This window comes from Chiloscyllium plagiosum, unplaced genomic scaffold (genome assembly GCF_037043375.1).
Source record: "Chiloscyllium plagiosum isolate Xiang-an unplaced genomic scaffold, Cpla_swu_hap1 HiC_scaffold_40, whole genome shotgun sequence".
In the NCBI taxonomy this organism is placed as follows: Eukaryota; Metazoa; Chordata; class Chondrichthyes; order Orectolobiformes; family Hemiscylliidae; genus Chiloscyllium; species Chiloscyllium plagiosum.
In genome coordinates this window covers 28168584-28189801 of record NW_028270178.1, presented here as the reverse complement: position 1 = coordinate 28189801, position 21218 = coordinate 28168584, and the positions used below count along the sequence as shown (strand labels likewise).

The window sequence follows — 21218 nt, the reverse complement described above, 5'->3', positions numbered from 1 at the left end:
AAAAGGGCAACTTTAATGTAAGAAGATTAGTGGAAAATCACGGCATGGTTTGAAAGCAATTCACCTGTCAGTGAGAGTGACCAAATGATTGAAGTGTGATTGCAGATGAACTGAATTAGTGACAGATGGAGCGTTGGTTTGCAGCAAGTAACTGATTTGTTTGTGAACTTGTGACCAATTACAATTGAGCAAGGTTTTCTGCCTGACAATAGCGATATGATTGGTTCTAAGGCAGTTGAACAGCTTGAGGCTGTGAACCAAATACAGAGAAACCTTTTAGACTTCCATCTGTTTAGGAGCTGTGCCTGTTTTCTGCAGTAAAAGCTACTTTAAGCCTGAGAACAATGGCTTAAATTTACTTCAGTAATTCTTGCGAGTTTTGCCTTTTAATGATTATGCGAGAGTATGTTTATAAGTGTGAACCACTTCTTGTACCTTTGGAAATCAATGAGAACCTTCAGAGAAGGAAGATTGTGAAGCAACAATCCGGTCAGCACAAGAACCTGTACATTCATCTCATCTTCCATGTGAAGAGGAACTACGGACCTTCCTTCTCAGTCTTTCCCTCCATCAGAGTAAATCTCTGTGGGGATTAGAGTTTTAATTTAATGTGTTACTGGCTGATGGCACATAATAATTTGGCTGCGGCTGGAATTTAATTACTTGTAATGAATTGTATGTACCAGACAGTACAGAAGCCTGATCCATGCCTTCTATTAACATTGGTTTAACACAGGTTAATTGAGTAATACTCTGTACATTTTGCAATTATTAACTGTTGTAACAGCTGTGAGACTAGTCCCTGCTGTGGGCATTGTCACCACCAAGAATGCAGGTGTGAGGCCGATACCAGCTGGGAGTCCCTGCCCTCGGCCTAGTAAGGCATTGCACTGGAAGAATGACTCTGCACTTTATGGCTACGAGAAAGTTGCTGTGTTTGTTCTTTTTAAACTGAGTGAACTTAAGAATGTTGCCTCATTGTAAACAGTACCTGTTGACTCATGGGTTGGTCCTAAGGCAAACAGTATTATCACTGGCTGTAGACATTCAGCTTTTTAAGGAAGTCAGAAACTCTTTGCAGAGGTGGAAGTACGTTTGTCCATTCATCTTTATACTTTCATTAAAATCTACACTGCAAGTAGTAAGTATTTCAAATTACTGTCGATTTATGTTAGTAATGCCTGCAGGATAGTGTCAGGAAAATGAAGTTGGAAACATAAAGTACAGTAAATATCTTTTAGAACAGGAAATAATTTGTTTCCAATTGAATTTTGTTTAAAGCAGTGTCTCTTGCTCTCTCTCACTGAAACGAGTCCAGTATAAACAGTCTTTTTTCTGCAAAACATTTAAGGAATGATTTTCCGTTGGTACATCTGTTAAAGGAATTCTGTTGGAACTAAGAAGGAAAAAATAAATAGTGGTAATCAGGAGGCATCTGTACAGAGAATTAATGTCATATTTTAGGACACTGGTACTTTGGATTTAATAAAAGGCGCTGTCTCTCTCAGTTTTAATTTAACACTGTCTTTTTTTATTAACTCCTCCAACTTTGTCTATCTCTTTGTTGTTTCTATTTCCCTTCCTCTGTATCTTATTCTTTCTCTCAATCACTACTTTAGCCTCTGTCTTATCCATTCTCAGTCAATGCTTTCCTTAACCTCCCAAAGGCATGTGGCAGTCCATCTCTAGAGCCACTCCCGCTCGCTCTCTTTCTCTTTCTTGCCCTAATTGAGATTCTTAGCTCTCTTTCGCAGTTCGTCTACATTCTCTCACTTTTCTTATGACATGGAAGTGGCATTTGCTGTACAGACATGTCAGACACATACGATTAATTCAGTTAGTCTTGTGGTATATCCCTCTCCTCGTTGTGTTGCAGTAAATCAAATCCTGAAATTGAACATGTTACTCTGATTGCTGAAAATAAAACATTTCACAGCCTCATGTCCCTCTTTTCTCTCTCATTTCGGTTTCAGTCTTTGTCTGTCACAATTGCTTTCTGAAATCTCTCCCCACTTTAGTCTCCTTTCCTCACAGTACCTCACTCTCCTGCTATAAGAAAAGTGAGACACTTTGGATGTTGGAAAGCTGAAAGTAACGCTGACAATGCTGGAAAGCTCAGCACCTTTTGTGCAGGAGAAAAGACAGTTCATGTTTCGAGCTTGGTATGACAGTTCCCCACTCACTTCCGCTCTACACTTCTGCTGACTTCTATCCATGTTCCTCTTTCTCCCACTGTCTTATCTCTTGCTGTTTCTCTTCACCACTTTATGGAAGTGCATGCTATTTGGATTCCATATAGTTTGAATATGAGGGAATTGTTACTGCAATAAGTGGGGATGAGGATCGTGCACTGACTGATTGAACATGAAAATACTTTCTTGAATGGTTTCCTGTGCATATCCCACTTCTGCTTTCTTGGTTATGAACATTTAAATTGTTTGCAAGTGTGAATTTTGTTTTACAAAACTTCATTCACAGGATGTGAACATCACTGGCTGGACCTGCATTTATTGCCCATCCCTAATTGTCCAGGGGGCAGTCAAGAGTCAACAACAATGCTGTGGATCTAAATCACATATAGGTCAGACTAGATAAGGACAGCAGTTTTCTTCGTTGCAGCTGTACAAAACTCTGGTGAGGCTGAACTTGGAATGTTGAGTACAGTTCTGGTCGCGCATTATAGGAAGGATATGGAAGCAATGGAAATGGTTCAGAGAAAATTCACTTGAATATTGCCTGGTATGGAGGGAAGGTTTAATGAGAAAAAACTGAGGGACTTCAGACTGTTTTTGTTACAGAGAAGGAGGTTGAGAGGTGACTTAATTGAATACATAAGATAATCAGAGAGTTAGATGGGGGGGAACATCCTCGAATGGTGGTGACGAGCACGAGGAGACACAGCTTTAAATTGAGGGGTAATAGATATAGGACAGATGTCAAAGGTAGTTTCTTTACTCAGAGAGTAGTAAGGGCGTGGAATATCCTGCCTGCTATAGTAGTAGGCTCGCCAACTTTAATGGCATTTAAATGGTCATTGGTAAACATATGGATGATAATGGAATAGTGTAGGTTAGATGGTTTTCAGTTTGTTTTCACAGTCGGCACAACATCGAGAGCCAAAGGGCCTGTACTGCACTGTAATGTTCTATATTCTTTAAAGGACATTAATGAACCAGTTGGGTTTTCTTGATTATTGACAATGGAATCCCGTCATGATTAGACTCAGAATTCTAGATTTAATTTTATTGTATTCATCTGCCTTTGCAGGATTCTAACTCCAGATCCCTAGGATATGACCTGGGTAATAACCCTGATTGAATGGATTGTGTGACTGCAACTCCTGATTGTTTGTTCGAGAGCGACATTCAGATCCACCTTAGATACATCTTCAGGCAAGCAACCAATCGAATTTGATTAGCTGCCTTCTCCATTTCAGATCCTTGGCTGTTGGTGTTGGAATCAATCCTGGTGCAATGGCTGGAGATGGAAATGACATATTCCAAATGCCAACTCTCGGGAGACCCGTCCGAATAGGAATGCTGTACGATCGACGGACTGATACCTTCATTCCAGGTACCATGAAAACATCCCAGATATAACCCCAAAGTATGAATCAGGTAACACAATCAGATTTATAATGCATCATTAACATTCTCGAAGACTAACACCAGTTTCAGCTCAAGCACATGGGGAATGTAACCAGAAAAATACTCCTACTATTAACATGCATAACTCTCAATAATTCTATAATGCCTGCCACAACATCATCTAATATGCAAACCACAATATATTCAATGATGTAAGCATCAATATTTTCCAGGATTTTAGCTCATTATCATATTTAATGGAATCACAATTTTAATCACGACATTGTCCAAGTATCACAGTCTCACACAGCACAGGAACAGCACAACAGTTGCAGTCCTTTGACTATAGCAGCTTGTTAGTCGTGTTGAAATTATACAGCACATTATTTTGGAGTATTATGTGTAGTTCTGGTGGCCCTGTTATAGGAAGGATATTGTTAAGCTGGAGAGAGTTCAGAACAGATTTACCAGGATGTTGCAAGGAATGGAAGGTTTGAGTTACAGGGAGAGGCTGGATTGGCTGGGACATTTTTCACTGGAGTCAGTTCGACCAGTCCATGTCAAACGTAACCTCAAATTAAGTTGGTCCCAACTGACTGCTACTGGCCCATATCCCTTCAAAACTTTCCTATTGATGTGTTTATCCAAATGCATTTTAATCATTTATCAGGCACAGTTACAATCACTTTCGAAAAGTTCATTCCACTCATGAAATACACTCTGTGTAAAAAGAAAATGCCCCTCGCATCATTCCTTTTTAAGTAGACATTTTTACTGAAAAAAGAAGGTTTTAAAGGTATTTTAAACAAAATTACAAAAATAATACAAACTGGTGTATTTCATTTTACAATACAATAACAACACCAATATAAGACTTTTTTTAAAAATAAGCACTAACTACTAATCTATTCTGCAAACAACCAAAACATAAAATAGGGTAATATGCATTACTAACTATAAACAATTAGTTAAATAAATAACTAAATGCATGCTCAAATTAGATTTATATCAAATCTTAACAAAACTCGTATTTATATGGGATTTCTCCTCCTGCTCCCCCCACCCCCACCTGAACCAGCCAGAATCATTACTACAGCTATACAAAGGCCCTAGACAATATGGCCGAAATATCTGTGTCATTGTGGTTCAACAACAGCTGCTATGTTCGAAAAAATAATTCCGTTTTTTGGTGCACCATATTCGTAAGGACGTCAAGGGGGATATATTCCATGACTATCCTGTGCCAGTTTGAAAGTCCCGGGGCTCCTTCTACCCAATTAACTAAAATATCTTTCCTCACACAAAAGGAAAGGACAGTGAATAATTTCACCCGTATACATCCAAAGAGGGGAAATTTGGGGAGTGCAATTTGGGAACTGGGTCCAATCCAATCTCAGTACCCAAGGCATCTGCTACTCGGTCCCAATACCTGCAGATCTTATGGCATGTCCACAGACAATGCGTGCAAGTACCAACTTCGATTTTGCATTTAGGACACATTGCTCCTACTTTGAACTCTGCAAGTCGTTCAGGTGCCATGTGAGCCCTGTGAATTATCTTCAATTGAATAAACTGAGTTCTGTTACAGAGAGATCTTTCTGGCATTTTCCCAGACGTCCTCCCACATTTCTAACGAGATTTACAATCCTAATTCTTGACTCCAGGTTTTATATAACCATTCCATGTCCTTCGATGTCTTATTGCATAGTAAGTGGTAGAGAGTACTGACCGAGGGCGGGCCCATCGCTGAAGCACTCTCATTTCCCTATCTGATTTGTAAGGACTGAGTTATCAGCGTGGTCTTCTTTTGTATAAAGTCTTGTATTTGAAAATACTGAAAGAGGTCCCTGTTGCGCAGCCCAAACTTCTTGTGCAGCTGCTGAATGGACATCATGACCTCCCCATCGAACAGATCTCCCCAACAGGAGACACCTCGTGACTCCCAGATTTTGAATATAGCATCGATCAGCTCTGGCTAGAATCCTAATGTTCCCACTATAGGGGTATAAGGGGAAGTTTTTTGTAAGTTACCCTCATCATGTCGAATTATCCTCCAGGCTTTGATTGTATTTAATAAAATAGGGTTTTTACAATAATCTCTCATCTTATCCATAAAGAGCGAATTGATGAGGGGACATTTTCCTTGGGAAACCTCAATATCTAACCAGATTGATTGTAGGTCACAAGAGACCTATTCAGCTACATAAGATAATAGGGAGCTCAATTGGTACCTCCTGAAATCGGGGAAGTTCAGCCCTTCCCTTACTTGTGGAAGCTGCAGCTTTTCCAATTTGATAAGGGGCTGCCTATGACTCCAAATAAGGGAGCCGAGCCAACCATAAACCTTATGCAGCACCTGTCTTGGTAGTATCAATGGGAGCATTCTCATAGGATGTAAAAGACGAGGTAAAATATTCATCTTCACAAAGGCTACTCTACCTAACCAAGATATTGGGAGATCTTCCCAGCGTTGGAGGTCCTGTCTTACTTTCTCTAATAAGTGTGTATAATTGGCTTTATAGAGCTGACCAAATGCCAGAGTAATGTAAATACCTAGGTACAGAAAACCTTCTAATGACCACTGAAAGGGAAAACAGGATTTGTCCGTAAAGTTGGATATAGTAGCAAGGCCTCCCAACGGCATGACCTCCGATTTCACAAAATTGATTTTCTAACCTGCAAACATACCAAATAATTTGACTACTTGAATTAAGCGGGGCACAGATGCCAAAGGATCACTTAAAAAAAGGAAGCCATCATCCGCATAGAGATTAATTTTGTGCTTGCCTGATCCAATCTCTGGAGCCGTTATGTTAGGGTCAGTTTGTACAGCTTCCGCCAGCGGTTCAATCACTAATGTGAATAATAATGGTGAAAGAGAACATCCCTGACGACAGCCTCTGCAAATGCTAAAGTTATCCGAACTTTAACCATTGGTGATCACTGCTGCTTTGGGATCATTGTATAATACTGAAACCCATTTAGTGAATACCTCTCCAACACCAAACCTTTCCAGTGTATAAAATAAATATGGCCATTCTACCTGATAGAATACCTTCTCTGCATCTAGGGAGACAATTAAACCCAGTATCGCTCACTGCTGGCAGGCTTGCACTTTATTTAAGACTCTTCCCTTGTTATTAGTTGATCTGCGATCCTTTATAAACCTCTTTTATAATGAATGGTAAGACTCTCTCCAGTCTTAATGCTAACATTTTTGACAGAATTTTAAAATCCACATTTAACAAGGATATGGGTCTATATGAAGTGTAGTTTTCTGGGGCCTTTTCTTCATAAGGGTGGGAGAAATAATGAAGGTGGGAGGCATCCCTGACTATGTGAATAGTTATGCACATTTATAATTGGCCCAGCCAGTTCCCCTATAAATTCTTTATAGAACTCAGTCTGGAATCCTACTGGTCCAGGCGCTTTGCCACTCTGAAGCTGCCTCCCTGCTTCCTGTACTTCCTGGGTTGTCAGGGGAGCTTTCAAGAACGACATCTGCTCTGAGGTTAGGCCCAGGATGGCCAGATTTTTAAAGAAAGACGGCATCTTCCTTGTTCTATCCTCACAGTCCTGTGACTTATACAATTCAACATAGTACTTCCTAAAGGCTGCATTGATCTTTTTACTATTGCAAGTCAGGTCACCAGCACTCTCTCTATTAGATGTAATGGCTTGGGGCGTGTTTATCTTTCTGGCAAGGTTGGTGAGGAACCTGCCAGGCTTGTCACTGTATTCAAATAGTCTCTGCTTCGTGAATAATACCTCCCTCTTTGCTGTTTGAGTAATGGCTGTGATCCGCTGTAATTTAGTAATGAAGCACCTATCAACATACGCTGTCTCAGCTGCCTCTAGCTGAGCCTCGAGCAGACGCTGTTTTTCTTACTTTTGTCTTTCCCGGGCCACAGAATATGAGATAACCAAGCCTCGTGCATATGCCTCCCACATCGCCATGCCTGAGTTGATATCCCAGAAGGTTTTAAATTCCTGTGAAAAATATTTTATCGTTCAATGTGTTATCGTTCAATAAAAAAGGGGTCCATATGCCAATGTCGGGGACCTAATCCATCATCACTAGTCTTAACGTCCATATATACTGCGGCATGGTCAGAAATAGTTATATTACGTATTTCACAATACAATATAGAGTTCAAAAGGTTCGAGGGGACAACAAAACTTGTCGTTTCTGGTATGGCGCTTGCCTGTGTTAGAATAGAAAGTAAGGATGGAGACACCTCGAAACATCTACCAGCCCCAATTCCGTAATCAGATCCACTAACTACCTAGATCTCAAAAGATGTGCCCGCAGACCTCCTAGGTATCCTGTCAATCTCTGGGTCAATGATACAATTAAAATCTCCCCCTATAGTTGTATGGCAGACCCCAAGAGCGTTCAACTTTGAAATTTGTAATGGAAGCGTTCTCTAAGGGTGTGCTGGAGAGCAATAAAGATTTGAAATCCCATCTTGCTCTCCATATATTAGGGCTTTAATCAATATATACCGTCCACACGTATCTTTTATCTGGCTTAGCATTTCGAAGGGAAGATTCTTCCGAATAAGAATGGCTACTCCCCTACTTTTTCAGATGAAAGATGAAAACAACACCTGGCCAAACCCATTCTGCTCCAACTTCGAGTACTCCTTATCAAGTAGATGTGTCTCCTGTAAAAGACCTACATCAACCCTTTCTTTTTAAAGACATGATAACATTTTTTTTTCCTTTTGATTGCTGAGTGACTCCCTTTGACATTCCAGGTGCACCACCCAAATGAATGGCTAGCCATGATCGTCCAGGTAAACCTGAGACCCCCAGGAGGAAGAATCCCATCCAAAAGACATTTAATACAGACCAAAAATGATTCACATATTTAAAAAAAACTCTTTAAAACAATTAAATCAAAACAACTTAGAACTACTCCTAAACACAAAATAACATAAAGCATATTTAAGTGGACATTTTAAATCTTGCTCACTACTACCTTCCAACAACCCCGCCGTAACCTCTCCCAGCTAGAGCTCTGCCCTCGGCCCAGGTATTACAAATTAATGTAAATAAATTCCAGTATCATATAACAGAAGTTAAAAGTGGGCAACCCACCCATTCACCCACATTATCACCTAGATACGCTTAACAAACACAAGATAAAAATATAAGCAAGTATTAAGCAACTAAATAACGAATAAAAAAACACTCCCGAGACATCCCCCAATAGTCAAATAAACCGTGTGAGCTATAGATAAGAGCCCAAAGAAAAAATAAGGAACCACTCCCTCCCCCAGTAAATATGGAGAAAACAAAGAGGGAGAGAGGAAGAAGGAAAGTTAAAAGCGGCAAAATAAAATTATTGCCCATATAGTTCAAATCCCGAAGTCTATTTGAGAGCATCCAGGAATTCTTTTACTTTTTCTGGTGAACCAAATTTATGTTTAGATCCTCCACGACTGAAGTGCAGCGTTGCTGGATATCGCATGGAATATTCAATATTTAAGTCTCTCAGATGCTTGGTTGCCTCGTCAAATGCCCTCCTCTTGCGTACCACAACTGGAGAAAAGTCCTGAAACAACCTTACCTTAGAGCCCTTGTACATCATGGCATGGGGATCCTTCCCCTAGACTCTGGAGGCCTCCAGCAGCATTTGTTTTTCCCTGTAGTGTTGGAGTATGACTAGAACCAGGTGGGATGCTGGTCCAACCTGGGCCTGAGTACAGCAACACGGTGGACCTGCTCAACCTGCACTCGGCCCAGCTCCGACTCCAATTTGACAATAGAGTAGGTCATTCTGCCCTTCGAGCCTGCACCACCATTCAATATGATCATGGCTGATCATCCTTAATCAGTATCCTGTTCCTGCCTTATCTTCATAACTCTTGATTCCAATATCCTTGAGCGGTCTATCCAACTCTATCTTAAATGAATCCAGAGACTGGGTCTCCACTGCCCTCTGGGGCAGAGCATTCCACACAACCACCACTCTCTGGGTGAAGAAGTCTCTCATAATCTCTGTCCTAAATGTTTTACCCCGTATTTTTAAACTGTGTCCTCTGGTTCGTCACTCACCCATCAGCGGAAACATGTTTCCTGCCTCCAGAGTGTCCAATCCTTTAATAATCTTATATGTCTCAATCAGATCCCCTCTCAGTCTTCTAAACGCAAGGGTATACAAGCCCATTCGCTCCAGTCTTTCGGCGTAAGGTAGTCCTGCCATTTCAGGAATTGACCTCGTGAACCAACACTGCACTCCCTCAATAGCCAGAATGTCTTTCCTCAAATTTGAAGACCAGAACTGCACACAATACTCCAGGAATGGTCTCACCAGGACCCTGTATAGGTACAGAAGAACCTCTTTTCTTCTATACTCAATCCATCTTGTTATTAGCCTTCTTAACTACCTGCTGCAGGAGCCGTTGCTCCTGGAAAATCCACAAGCTGCCCTTCCTCCTCTCGTTCGATTTTCGAAGTCATCGATATGTTCCTCCAGGGTCTAGACTTGCCGCTCCAGAGCACGTAGCTGACCCACAGAATACTCAGCAGCGGTCTCAGAGGCTGCAGCACATTCCTCCGCGCCCCCGACATGCTGCCCGAGTTTCTCAATCTCTTGGTCATGCTTCTGCAGAATTACTGAGATCGACTCCCACCTGGATCAGGTCTCCTCAATGGACGCATCAATCGTCTCTCTGAGCTTTATGAGCTCCGAGTTCAGGCTGGCCTCTGTAGCTAAGACCCCCAGGGCAGCCACAGATATCTGGGGGGGGGGGGGGGGGGGGGGGGAGGTGGAGGCTTCTCCCTGCCTGTTGCAGATTACGAGAGCCTTTGCCCTTAGCCATTTTAAAAAAGGACCAAACTGTTAACGTTTGATGCAAAATAGCCAAGGGTGCTGGGCAAAAACTATTTTCAATAATTTAGCAGGTAAGGTGAGGGTGGGCTCCCCACTTTGCCTGAGTCTTAGGCAGAACTCTGCAGACTCAAACCTGCAGGGTTGCTGCCATCTTGCATCTCCCCTCCCACATCATTCTTAAATTCTCTCTTATCACCTGAAAAATGACTCCTAATCTTGCAATTCCCCCATCCTAGTGAAAAAGGCACATACCATTAAACCTATCTGTACTGCACTTTATTTTTAAAATGTCTATGCTCCAGTGAAAGAAGTCCCTGCCAATCCAGCCTCTCCCTATAACTGAAGCTCCCTGTTCCTGGCAACATCCTGGTCAATCTGTTCTGAACTCTCTCCTGCCTAATAATATCCTTCCTATAACAGGGCGATCAGTACTGCTCACAATACTCCAAAATAATGTCCTGTATAGCCTCAACACGCTCCTGTAGTCAAGGAATTGCAACTGTTGTTGGAGCTGCAAAAATCCAGGGTGAGTGGGGATTATTCCGTCATACTCCTGACCTATGCCGTGTAGATGGTGGACACGCTTTGGGGAGTCAGGTGGTGAGTTACTTGCTGCTGTGTTCCTAGCCTCTGACCTGCTTTTGTCGCCACCCATGTGTAATTCACCACATGTTGGACTCCAGTTACACCAGAATGCAATCTGAGCAGCATCTACGCCAAAACGCCAAAATTGCACAGGTGACTAATCTCTGGTCTAAAATATAACTACAATTACAGACCAAAATATAATTTCAATATCATCCGAGTCTCTCCCTAATAAGATCCAGAACATATCCAGGTAGCTCCCTTATGGAGTTGAGACGGTGGTACTGGAAAAGCGCAGCAGGTCAGGCATCATCCAAGGACCAGGAGAATCGCTGTTTCAGGCATAAACCCTTCATTGGGACCAGCTTCCAGCACCACATTTCCGTCTCTGATCTCCAGCATCCACATACCTCACTTTCTCCTAGCTCCCACGTGGAGTCTGTTTGCAAATCAGTTTTGAATGCAAAGCAGTGTGTGATGCAGAAGAATGGAAAACAGGTGTTTCTAAGTACTGAAAAAGTTCATATTTCAGGATTTTTAAGATTATACTCCTTTGATTGTATCAATTTCTCATTAAGGCGGTAAACCAAAATAATTGTTTTGGAGTCGATCCCAATCCATGACTGGCCACGAATAAAATAGCAATGTAAACCGCAATATCAACAGGATTTCAAATACTCAAAGGTCTACATCCTGTGTTGGCGTTCGAGGTGTATCTCAGGTTAGTCATTCAGTGAATAGTTGGATTATGTTGAGGATTTTAATCAATACTCTTGGGAGCACCGTCAATATGATGAGAGATGGAATTTGATCTCATATAAAAACCATAGATGTCAAAGGAAGATTCTGAAATCATAAATGACATGATAATGTCCAATATCATTCTGGACATTATCCAAAAATGTTATATAAACCATTTAGAAAATATGGCGAACAGGTGCAATATCATCTAACTATGTCCAAATCATTACAGAGTGTGTACGACACAATATTGGTACATATATAAACTCTGAAAACGCCACAATATAAATTCTAATCTCATAGACAATATAGAAACTCTGTAAAAACCCAGCTTATAAACTCAAATTTTATCCAATATTAAAACCCTGAAAAAAACAAAATATCAACTCGCATTCAAAATATTATGTTTTAACCACTCAGGATAAAAATTCAAAATATAAGCCTTTTTAACATCCTGTAAATATTCCAGTCTAGCGAACAATATAACTTCCATATTATTGGTGATATGGACAAGAACTTCACAACAGACACAAAGCTCAGTATAATTTCGGATAAGGTCCTCCTATCTTCAGCCAGGGAAGAAAAGGAACCTATGTTATCGCCGATCACAAAAAAACCCTCCACATTCAAACATGATTGTTCTAAAAATGCAGTTTAAAAATGTCCCTCGGCTATAACAACAGTATCACTCAGGGCAGAAACCTAATACTTCTCATCCGTTAGTCTAAAGCATCCTGTGTACTATGCACTCGCTGTAAGGTGGGTCATTATGCATGCTGTTTCAACCCTTCTTCAATAATGCCCATTTGACAACACAACAATCCTCAGTATTTTCCTTCCACCAGTGCAGCTCAGAGTAACATTCATCCTTCACCCAGTAAACTCAATGTTTGTACAGGATCGAATTAAGTTTCAATCTTTCATTGTATTGAAAGTGCTCCCAGAATTATAATTCTTCGACCAGATCATAGAAAGACATGACTGGTGGTGGTTTCACCTGAGAGTCAATACACTTCTGAAAAAGGGTGAGGTTAAGGAGGAGAGTCATTTGCTGTAACCTCAGCCAGTGCAGGAATTGAAGTGGCACTGTTAGTATTACACTGCTTTGTAAAGTAGCCATCCCTACAGCAAACCGAGCTAGCCAGCATTCACTCAAACCAGTGCATCTAACGATGCACCTCTCCTTCACAAGTGGTTTGCAATACAAGTTGTTCATTCTGTTTTGGTAGGTGTCACTTTATGGGACTTGAATGCCCTCAAAACGAACCTCGATGTGCAGTTGAAACCCAGCACCGAGTACAACATCATTAGCTCGGATGAAGGGTCCTGTTTGGATGTGGACGCCTCCCTCAAGGCCAGCTTTCTGGGAGGATTGGTAGAAGTGAGCGGCTCGGCCAAATATCTGACCAACAAGAAAACCTCGAGGCAGCAATCCCGACTAACCCTCCACTACCGGGCCACCAGCCGTTTTGAGGAGCTTACCATGAGCCAGTTGGGAGAACAGCACATCACTTACCCTTCCGTCTTCGAGCAGGGCTCAGCCACTCATGTCATCACGGGCGTGTTGTACGGAGCACAAGCCTTTTTTGTGTTTGACCTGGATCATTCCAGCACTGACAACGTGCGGGATGGCTCCGGAAATCTGCAGGTGATGATTCGAAAGATCCCCATGTTCCAAATCGAGGGAAAGGGCTCACTCGACATGTCTGACGAAGACAAAAAGCGTGTGGAAAATTTCCGCTGCACTTTTCATGGGGACATCTTCCTCGACAGGAACCCAGTGACCTACCAGGAGGCTGTTGAAGTTTACTCAACGCTGCCCAAGTTGCTGGGCGATCGCAGAGAGAACGCAGTGCCCCTGAGAGTCTGGTTGCACCCTCTGAAGATGCTGGACCCAAAGGCAGCTCAGCTTGCCCGGGAGGTCAGTATCGGGCTGGTCAATCAATGCCAGGGGCTCATGGATCGATTCCATGACATTGAGATGAGATGCAATGATCTGATCGAGAGCCCAGCTGCACGAGCCTTCTCTGAGATCAAAGACAAAGTCCAAACCTTCAGGAGAATGGTCCTGGAATTCCAGGCTTTCTTCCAGAGAGGGCTGGCGCAAGCATTGCTCTCCATCCGCAGAATGGCGCAGGATGATAGTAAGCTGTTGGAAATGTTGGAAGGGGTTGGACGATCACCATTCCGTTACTGTTGGCTGGATTCTTGGCTGGAGAAGAGGGAAAAGGAGGGGGCCACAGTGGATGGGTACCTGGCCATGTTGGAACGAGTGGACGTTCTGAGCAAGAGCCAGTTGGTCAGAGTGCTGGCGGATCCGATGACGGAGCACATTGTCTGCTTTGCCTTCACCTCACTGGGAGCTGAGGACCATTATTTACAGCAACTCTCCAAATGCCTCCAGACGAAATGGAACGCGACTGAACCAAATGGCGCATCAGCAGATGATGTTGGCCCATCCGGGGAAGGCTGGTTTGACGTGGCACCAGTGCTGACACAAATGTGAAAATTGGCATGCCTGTTCCTCCAGATCGTGGAGTCAAACAAATGCAGCTGTAGGACGAAGGGGATAGAGAGCCGCAAGGTCTCAATAGCTTCAGTTAAAGACGAGGCATACCCTGGAGCATCGCTTTTCCTGTATTCCCAAGGAATATTGGTGAATAACCAACTGACACTCCAAAAAGCAGACAGGCCGTCGATCAGCTGTGTAACTGATTCCAGTGTAACTCTGCACCTCAAAGGGCCGCCTGATAACCTTGGGCCTGTTCTCTCATTCAAGGTCAGCTATAGGCCTGTGGAAATCCCCGACTGGGCCTGGGTAGATACAGAGGGTGACCCTGAGACATTGACAGTGACTGGATTACAGCCATACAAGGAATACACATTCAGGTTCCTCCCTGTGTACAGGCCATGTGCGGGATTGCTCAGTGAGTCCACCGCTGGCATCCTCACCCTTCCTGCCTCTCCTCCCACCCAGGTGACAGTCTCCAGCGCCCAGGCCACGTCTGTGACCATTGGCTGGACTCCTCCCACTCTGGTCGGTGACAGTGTCAATATTGGCCGCTACGTGGTGGAGTACCTGGAAAGCCAGAACCTGGAAGACGAGTGGAGAGAGCAAACGACAGAGGGTTTGACTTGCACGTGCACTCTGGCCAATCTGAGCCGCGCCACCACTTACAGAGTGCGGGTTTCGGCAGACTGTAGGCCAGCTGGCCTTGGTACTCCCAGTCATGAGGTGGTGGCAGTGACCACACAGGAGAGAGGATGGGCTGAGCTGACAGAATGTCTCGAGGGATAACAAATTGGTGAAAAACATCAATGTGTAGCTGTTCCCCCCGTAAGAAGATAGTGTATTACACCAGAAAGGAGCCCAGTGACTGTGCCCACGGTGGTTCAGGCAATGTACTGGGAAATCTCTCCACATAGGTTCAAACCTATACATCTCTCATCTTCTCCAATTCCTCACTTGGAGCACAGGGGTAGTATCCCTACCTCTGAGCCCAGAGACCCAGATCACACTTGCTCCAAACGTGTACCATGACAGAAAATATCTAGGACAGCCAATAGCTGGGTGTGATTTGCTCATGGGAGAACTAGGAGTCAGGAAATAAAACAAAACCCAACCTGGTTGATGATTTCTTTATTGACATTCCATGCAGAGCTTGGTCAGGTCGGTTTCTAATTTCCTGGGGCATTGAAAATAAACATCATTATTTTCTAATACCTAAAGACTACTGAAAAAATTGAATAAACAAATTGAATGAGGTTGCGTGTATGAACTGAGCTCAGGTATTGATTTAATCAAGCTGGACCTCAGATAAGGCTGAAATGTGTGTGTGATGTAATAGGTATCGCTTAATGAAAGATATTACCTTTCTTGGGCACCATACAACATGTGCTGTGTCAGCTCTCTCTGCCCGAACATTGGTTGTTTTCTCCAGATTAAGAGAAGGGAGGAGATTGACTGAGATAGAAATGGGAAGTGGGAAGAATTGGACTCTCATCAGATGACAGGGGTGAGCGACGGAGGTAATGAGGCAAATGTTGCATGCCTAGCGTGTAAAAAAAACACAAAGGCATCACAGGAAGAAACGCTTTGAGAAGTTCAATGAAAATAGTACTTACCTCACGTCTTTCATTTCTTCAGAGCACCAAGCAATTTTATTACTCTTGCTTCTCCCAGATTACAGTAACTCAATCGAAGTACAGAACGTTTAAACAAACTAAATCATGCTGTGAACCTGATGAAATATCTGTCTCGTTTGGATATTTCAGGAAATAGGAACAACTCTCCAGAAATTAATAAATGTGGCATTTAACAATGGCAATGCTCATGAATGTCAAGGGAAATGGTTGGATTCTTCCTTATTGGAGATAGACAATGGCTGGCATTTATGCAGCACAACTGATAGTAGCCATGCGTAAGCCCAAGTCTGAACGTTATTTAGAGAACTGGATTGTTGTACAGTCTGAGGATTTTACCCTGATTCTGTCAACAAAGGTTATATCTTCCATTAAGAGATACCTATCATATCATATACTCACATTTCTGCCTTATCTGAGGTTCAGCTTGATTAAATCAATAGCTGAGCTCAGTTCGTGCATGCACCCTCATACAGTTTGCTTAGTCAATGCTTTCAGTATCCTTTGGGTGTTGAAAATGTACATTGCTTACGAAACTTTTTTTTTGCCAAGAATCAAATTTATATTCCATTTTCCTGAAGGTATTATGTCCTATTTTTCATATTAATGGTATAACTTGTGTTAAATCTCCCTTTGTCTGGTTTGCTTGAAAAGATTTTGTTCTGGCACAAAGTAATTACATAATCCATGAAAATATATAACAATTACCTCAACACCTGGCATCTGTGAAGTACAGATACCAGTCGATGAAATCCTTCCTCTGGAATATTACATTCCTCCAAATTTAGTTCATTTATTTTATCACAGAGTCCAGTGACACTGGACAACACGACACATTCAATAGGGGTCAATTTCAGTCGACTAAATATAAGTGTTTCTGTATGTCTCACTATGCTTCTACTGTGAACCTCGAACAGGTAGTGGAACGTGTTCAGGATTTTCCTTTTACAAATTTCACTCCCTTCACATCCAATCTGTTCTTTAATCTTCTCCTTCGCCCAGTTAATCACTTGACGGATTGTCTGCTTATCAAGTGGACCCAGGAACTCCTCCAAGGGGTCAGTTTCCTGTCGGGAGGTGAGACCATCAATAAAGCGGATAGATATCTCAAATTGCCCATTCTTCCTTATGGTGGGCTTCACTGAGGAGCTTAATGCCCCAGAGACTGAAGTCAGGAATTGTGCGAGTGCAACTGCAAACTCTTGGTTAGCGAGATGTGGGAATGTGTAAACCATACTCTGGACAGAATCATCTCTCTCCAAAGGTTCCATCATGAACCCTGATAACTGTGAAGCTTGCAGATTGTACTGGATCAAATCGCCATTTCTAAACACAATCTTCTTCTCAGATATGCCAGTGAAAGCCATCTCACCAAGCTTCAGAAAAACATCACAGGGAATACAGTTGGGTGATGGTCTTGGGAACTTGCTGCTCTTTCCTGTCTCTTTCTGTGAAGAAGGGATCCAGTGACAGACCGAAGATCGAGCAGTATGAAGGGGTGGAGCAGATAGTGTACAGGATCTTGTTCTCCTCCATGTGTTTGAAAGCAGCTGCTGCCATCCTCTGAAACATTCCTTCCACTCATTATCACAAATCCCAGGATTTCAGCCCTAACACTGATCTTAGCATTTCCAACAAATGCAATGCAATGGAACAGCTGATCACTAGCACTGAACATCCTGGGTGCAGCTTGTGCTAGATTAAATTGCACACAACGTCAGATACATTTCGCCAGCATTCAGGATCAGTGCACATGTACTGCGGTTCTGTATTTCTCTGTTAGAAAGTTAATACTGTCCTTGAATTCATCCAAACCATCCAATATGAAAAGCAATCCCTCTGGGTTCTTCTAGAGCTCATCCAGAACTTTCCCAAAAAAAGGATACTGATCCAATATCAGATTCCTCAGGTTTATCCTACAGTTAATAATGTTCAAATCCCAAATTTAAAACTGAATACAAATTAGAACTCTGGGCAACTGGGAAAATACACCCAGTAATAAACCATCTTTTGTTCCATTGTTGATTTTCCAATTCCTGGGACTGTGCTCACTGCTGCTGAACTTCCAGTTTTAGATTTTCGGGGAGAAAAACTGCTGTAGAACAGTTGATCAGCTCACATCTTTTCCGGTTCTCACATCTTTTCCGGTTCTCACCGGAGATGTTTCTCTCTCCACTGGTCAAGGTCTCGGCCTCTTGCTGGCAGTTCATGTCTAAAAGTGTCCAATTTCGAACAGTGTAAATAACCGTTAACTCAGTGTATCGATCAACCAGACAGAAAATCTTCACCTTTTTTATTAGGACACTGTTCACTCGCAGTGTTTCAGTTTGGGCACGGAGCGTTTCCATTGAACGTCTTCAATTAGAACAAAGTTAATGATTTAATACAATCATTGAGGTTTCATTCACATTTTCAATACAGGCGCATGTCAAAATTTAAACTCTTACATTTTTGAAATTGAACAATGAGCGAACAATGTTTCTTTGACTCAATACTCATTCAAAGTGGATTACTTTGTTTCAAAGTCACTAAATGAAGTAGTAGATGCCAATCCTTAACTTATTACTAAATTTATTAATACACTGCAAGATTACAAATGCCTGCTTCCTTCCAAACACTCAGTATCCTGAAAGTCTCATTGTATATCTTCAGATTTCTTTCTAAGGGTGGGTTCATCCCAATCTGCTACAGGTTCCAGCAATGGATAGGACAGCAAAGCAGGTCCCAAACAGACTGAATTGGGAATAAGGATCCAAATTCAGACTGGAAGGATTTAAAGGTTAATGATTAACCTATGAATACAGTCTGTTTGGTTCTCAAGATCTGGCATGGAACTTCTTGCTCAGAGACAGGGTACACTAAAGTTCCTCTACTCTTCAGCAATAAAATAACCGATTCACCAAATGATCAACTCCTTCGAGAGACACTGTCGCAAAAAAAAAATCTTGAAAGAAAATTTAACAAGATTAATTTGAAATGTTGCTTTGAGGGATGATGGCGTGCTCTATCAGATTCAGAAGGCCTCAAGTGTATTGGAGAACATTTCGCAATCTTTTTCCAGCATCACAGGGTGTAGATGGAAGCAGGAAATAGGAATAAGCCCCTCTCAAATGCTCACTGCCTGAACCTATTAATGGGCACCTTGGACAGGCTTAGGACCAAGCTAACAAGGAGATCCTTTGAACTGCCTGCCTCTCTTTGCATTGGTTGGCCAAATATCAGGAGTGTAGGGCTAAAGTGCATGCAGAACGCGAGCCATAGACCACTAAATTATTGAAACACTATCAACTTATACATGTGCAACACTGGCTTAAGAATATCAACGTCTCCCATTGCAAATTATTTTCATAGGAGGTTGCTGCTTAACATTCCTAACTTCCTGAAGACTTATTGACTTATTTGAGCATTCTAAAGGTCAGCTGAGAATCAACCAAACTGGTTCTGCAGGTTTGGAATCCTATGTACACCAAAACAAGTGAGAATCAATGAAGGCAGCTTCTTAGGAGGCAAATGAGGGCAGGACAATAAATACTGAGCCCAGCCAGTGATGCCCCAACCCCACAAATGAATTTTTAAAAATTCAAAATTATGAACAACTTTGACAGGGTAAAGAAAGATATTCTGTTTTCACCAGGTGACAAGCCATTTACTGGGGATCACAATTTGAAGACTGTCAGCAAAAGAGCTAAGAGTGAGATGAGAATAAACTTCTTTATTCAGAGGATTGTGTTATGATTTGGAATGCCCTACTTAGGAGAGTCGTGGAAGTGGATTACATTGGAGTTTCAAAAGAGAGCTAAATATATATTTGAAAGGGGTTAATATAGAGGGTTACAGTAGAGGACTTGCTGGGTAGCACTTTCAGGAGCCAGTACAGACACAATGATCTGAATGGCCTGTAACATTCGATGATTCTATGATTTTCTTGATGACTCTACATTAAATTCTATAGTTACTTTAACTCTGAGTCAAAAAAAAACAAACCAGCCCGGTCCCAAGAGATTCCCAAAACAAAACATGTATCCACTCACAACGGAACAGCCATACATATTGAAGGGAATGCTCTGGAATATGTTGAGCACCTCCCATACCTTGGCAGCACCTTCTCTCAAAAGACTACCATTTAGAGTGCAGTGAATCTTTGGATCAGTTGTTGTTTAAGGTCAAGACTCAAGCTTGTAAAACTCTACACATTCAAAACATCAGGAGATAGAGCAATAATGCAGGAAAATGGTGAAGTTGAAGATCAGCATGATGCCTTCGGACAGAGTTACTCAAAGGGCTGAATATTCTTTTGCTGCTCCTATTTCTTATGTCATTAAATCTGCTAGAGAGCCAGAATGTATGGAGGGAAATATCAGAAACACAAATGAGATTTTAAGATGTAATTTGATTGTTTAATAAAAAAAAAAAAAACTTGGTGTTTACTTCCCTGTTGAGCAATGTTCTATCTATGTTAGTTTTAGTTTGTTGCAGTCAAAGTCTGAAAATGCACTTCTTAACTTTTGGCTCGTTTCTATTACTTGCTGGTGAATTCATTTCTCTCTGAAAATATATCATTTTGGAGGTGATCATAGATTACTTCACAAGTGCTTGACCAAGTTAAATAATGCATTTTATGAATATTCATGGGACAGACATCAGAAATCATATGAATAGTAGTTATAGACAGGACAGTTGAGAGTTGAAGACTTTTCCAAAACATACAACTCCTAGTTTCTCTTCCTTTTAATTTCTATATTGCAGATTCCAAGAAACTTGAAACAAACGTCTTCAAACAATACTCTGTAATTCATCACTTACCTTTAAGGTGATTAGGTAGTTTGGATGCATCTCTATTAATATTCATGAAATCAAAAGATTCAAAACCTATGTAAATCATTTATATTTTATGAAATAATATATGTAAATTATCATGGCAAATTCTCTAGTGTTTGAATCTGAAATAAAATTTACTCTGATTTTACTGTACCATGTTCCTGTATTTTTTTCGGTAATTCCTCTAACTTTGGGATCCCATGTGCATTTTCACAAAGGATTCCCACATCATTCTTTGGGCCTGAGAACCTTTCTCCATCAGCAGGTTTAGATTAAATTGTGAACTCTCAGCCCGGCTTCCCTTCTCTGAGAGCTCAGTGAACTCCTGTGAAAAAATAGTCATAAGTAGATTAAGTAGAATGATAACCACAGAAAATGAGAAGGAAATTATTTGCCCAGCAATGGGATTCTTTGGTTAAGGTGCCAGCGTTGAACTGGGGTGGACAAAATCAAAAATCACACAATACTAGGTTATAGTCCAAGAGGTTTATTTGGAAGCACTA

General features: G+C 41.7%; 1 protein-coding gene and 1 pseudogene across 1 annotated transcript; one reads left to right on the top strand and one right to left on the bottom strand.

The window, feature by feature from the left end:
- Positions 1-864: 864 nt before the first annotated feature.
- LOC148138426 (stonustoxin subunit beta-like) lies at positions 865-20858 on the top strand. Its single transcript, XM_087981524.1, is given in 3 exon segments — positions 865-1141; positions 3437-3573; positions 12984-20858. Coding segments are annotated over 2 exon segments (2169 nt in total). The 5' UTR covers positions 865-1141; positions 3437-3473; the 3' UTR covers positions 15053-20858.
- On the bottom strand, positions 16602-18245 carry LOC148138427 (NACHT, LRR and PYD domains-containing protein 3-like; annotated as a pseudogene).
- Positions 20859-21218: the final 360 nt, after the last annotated feature.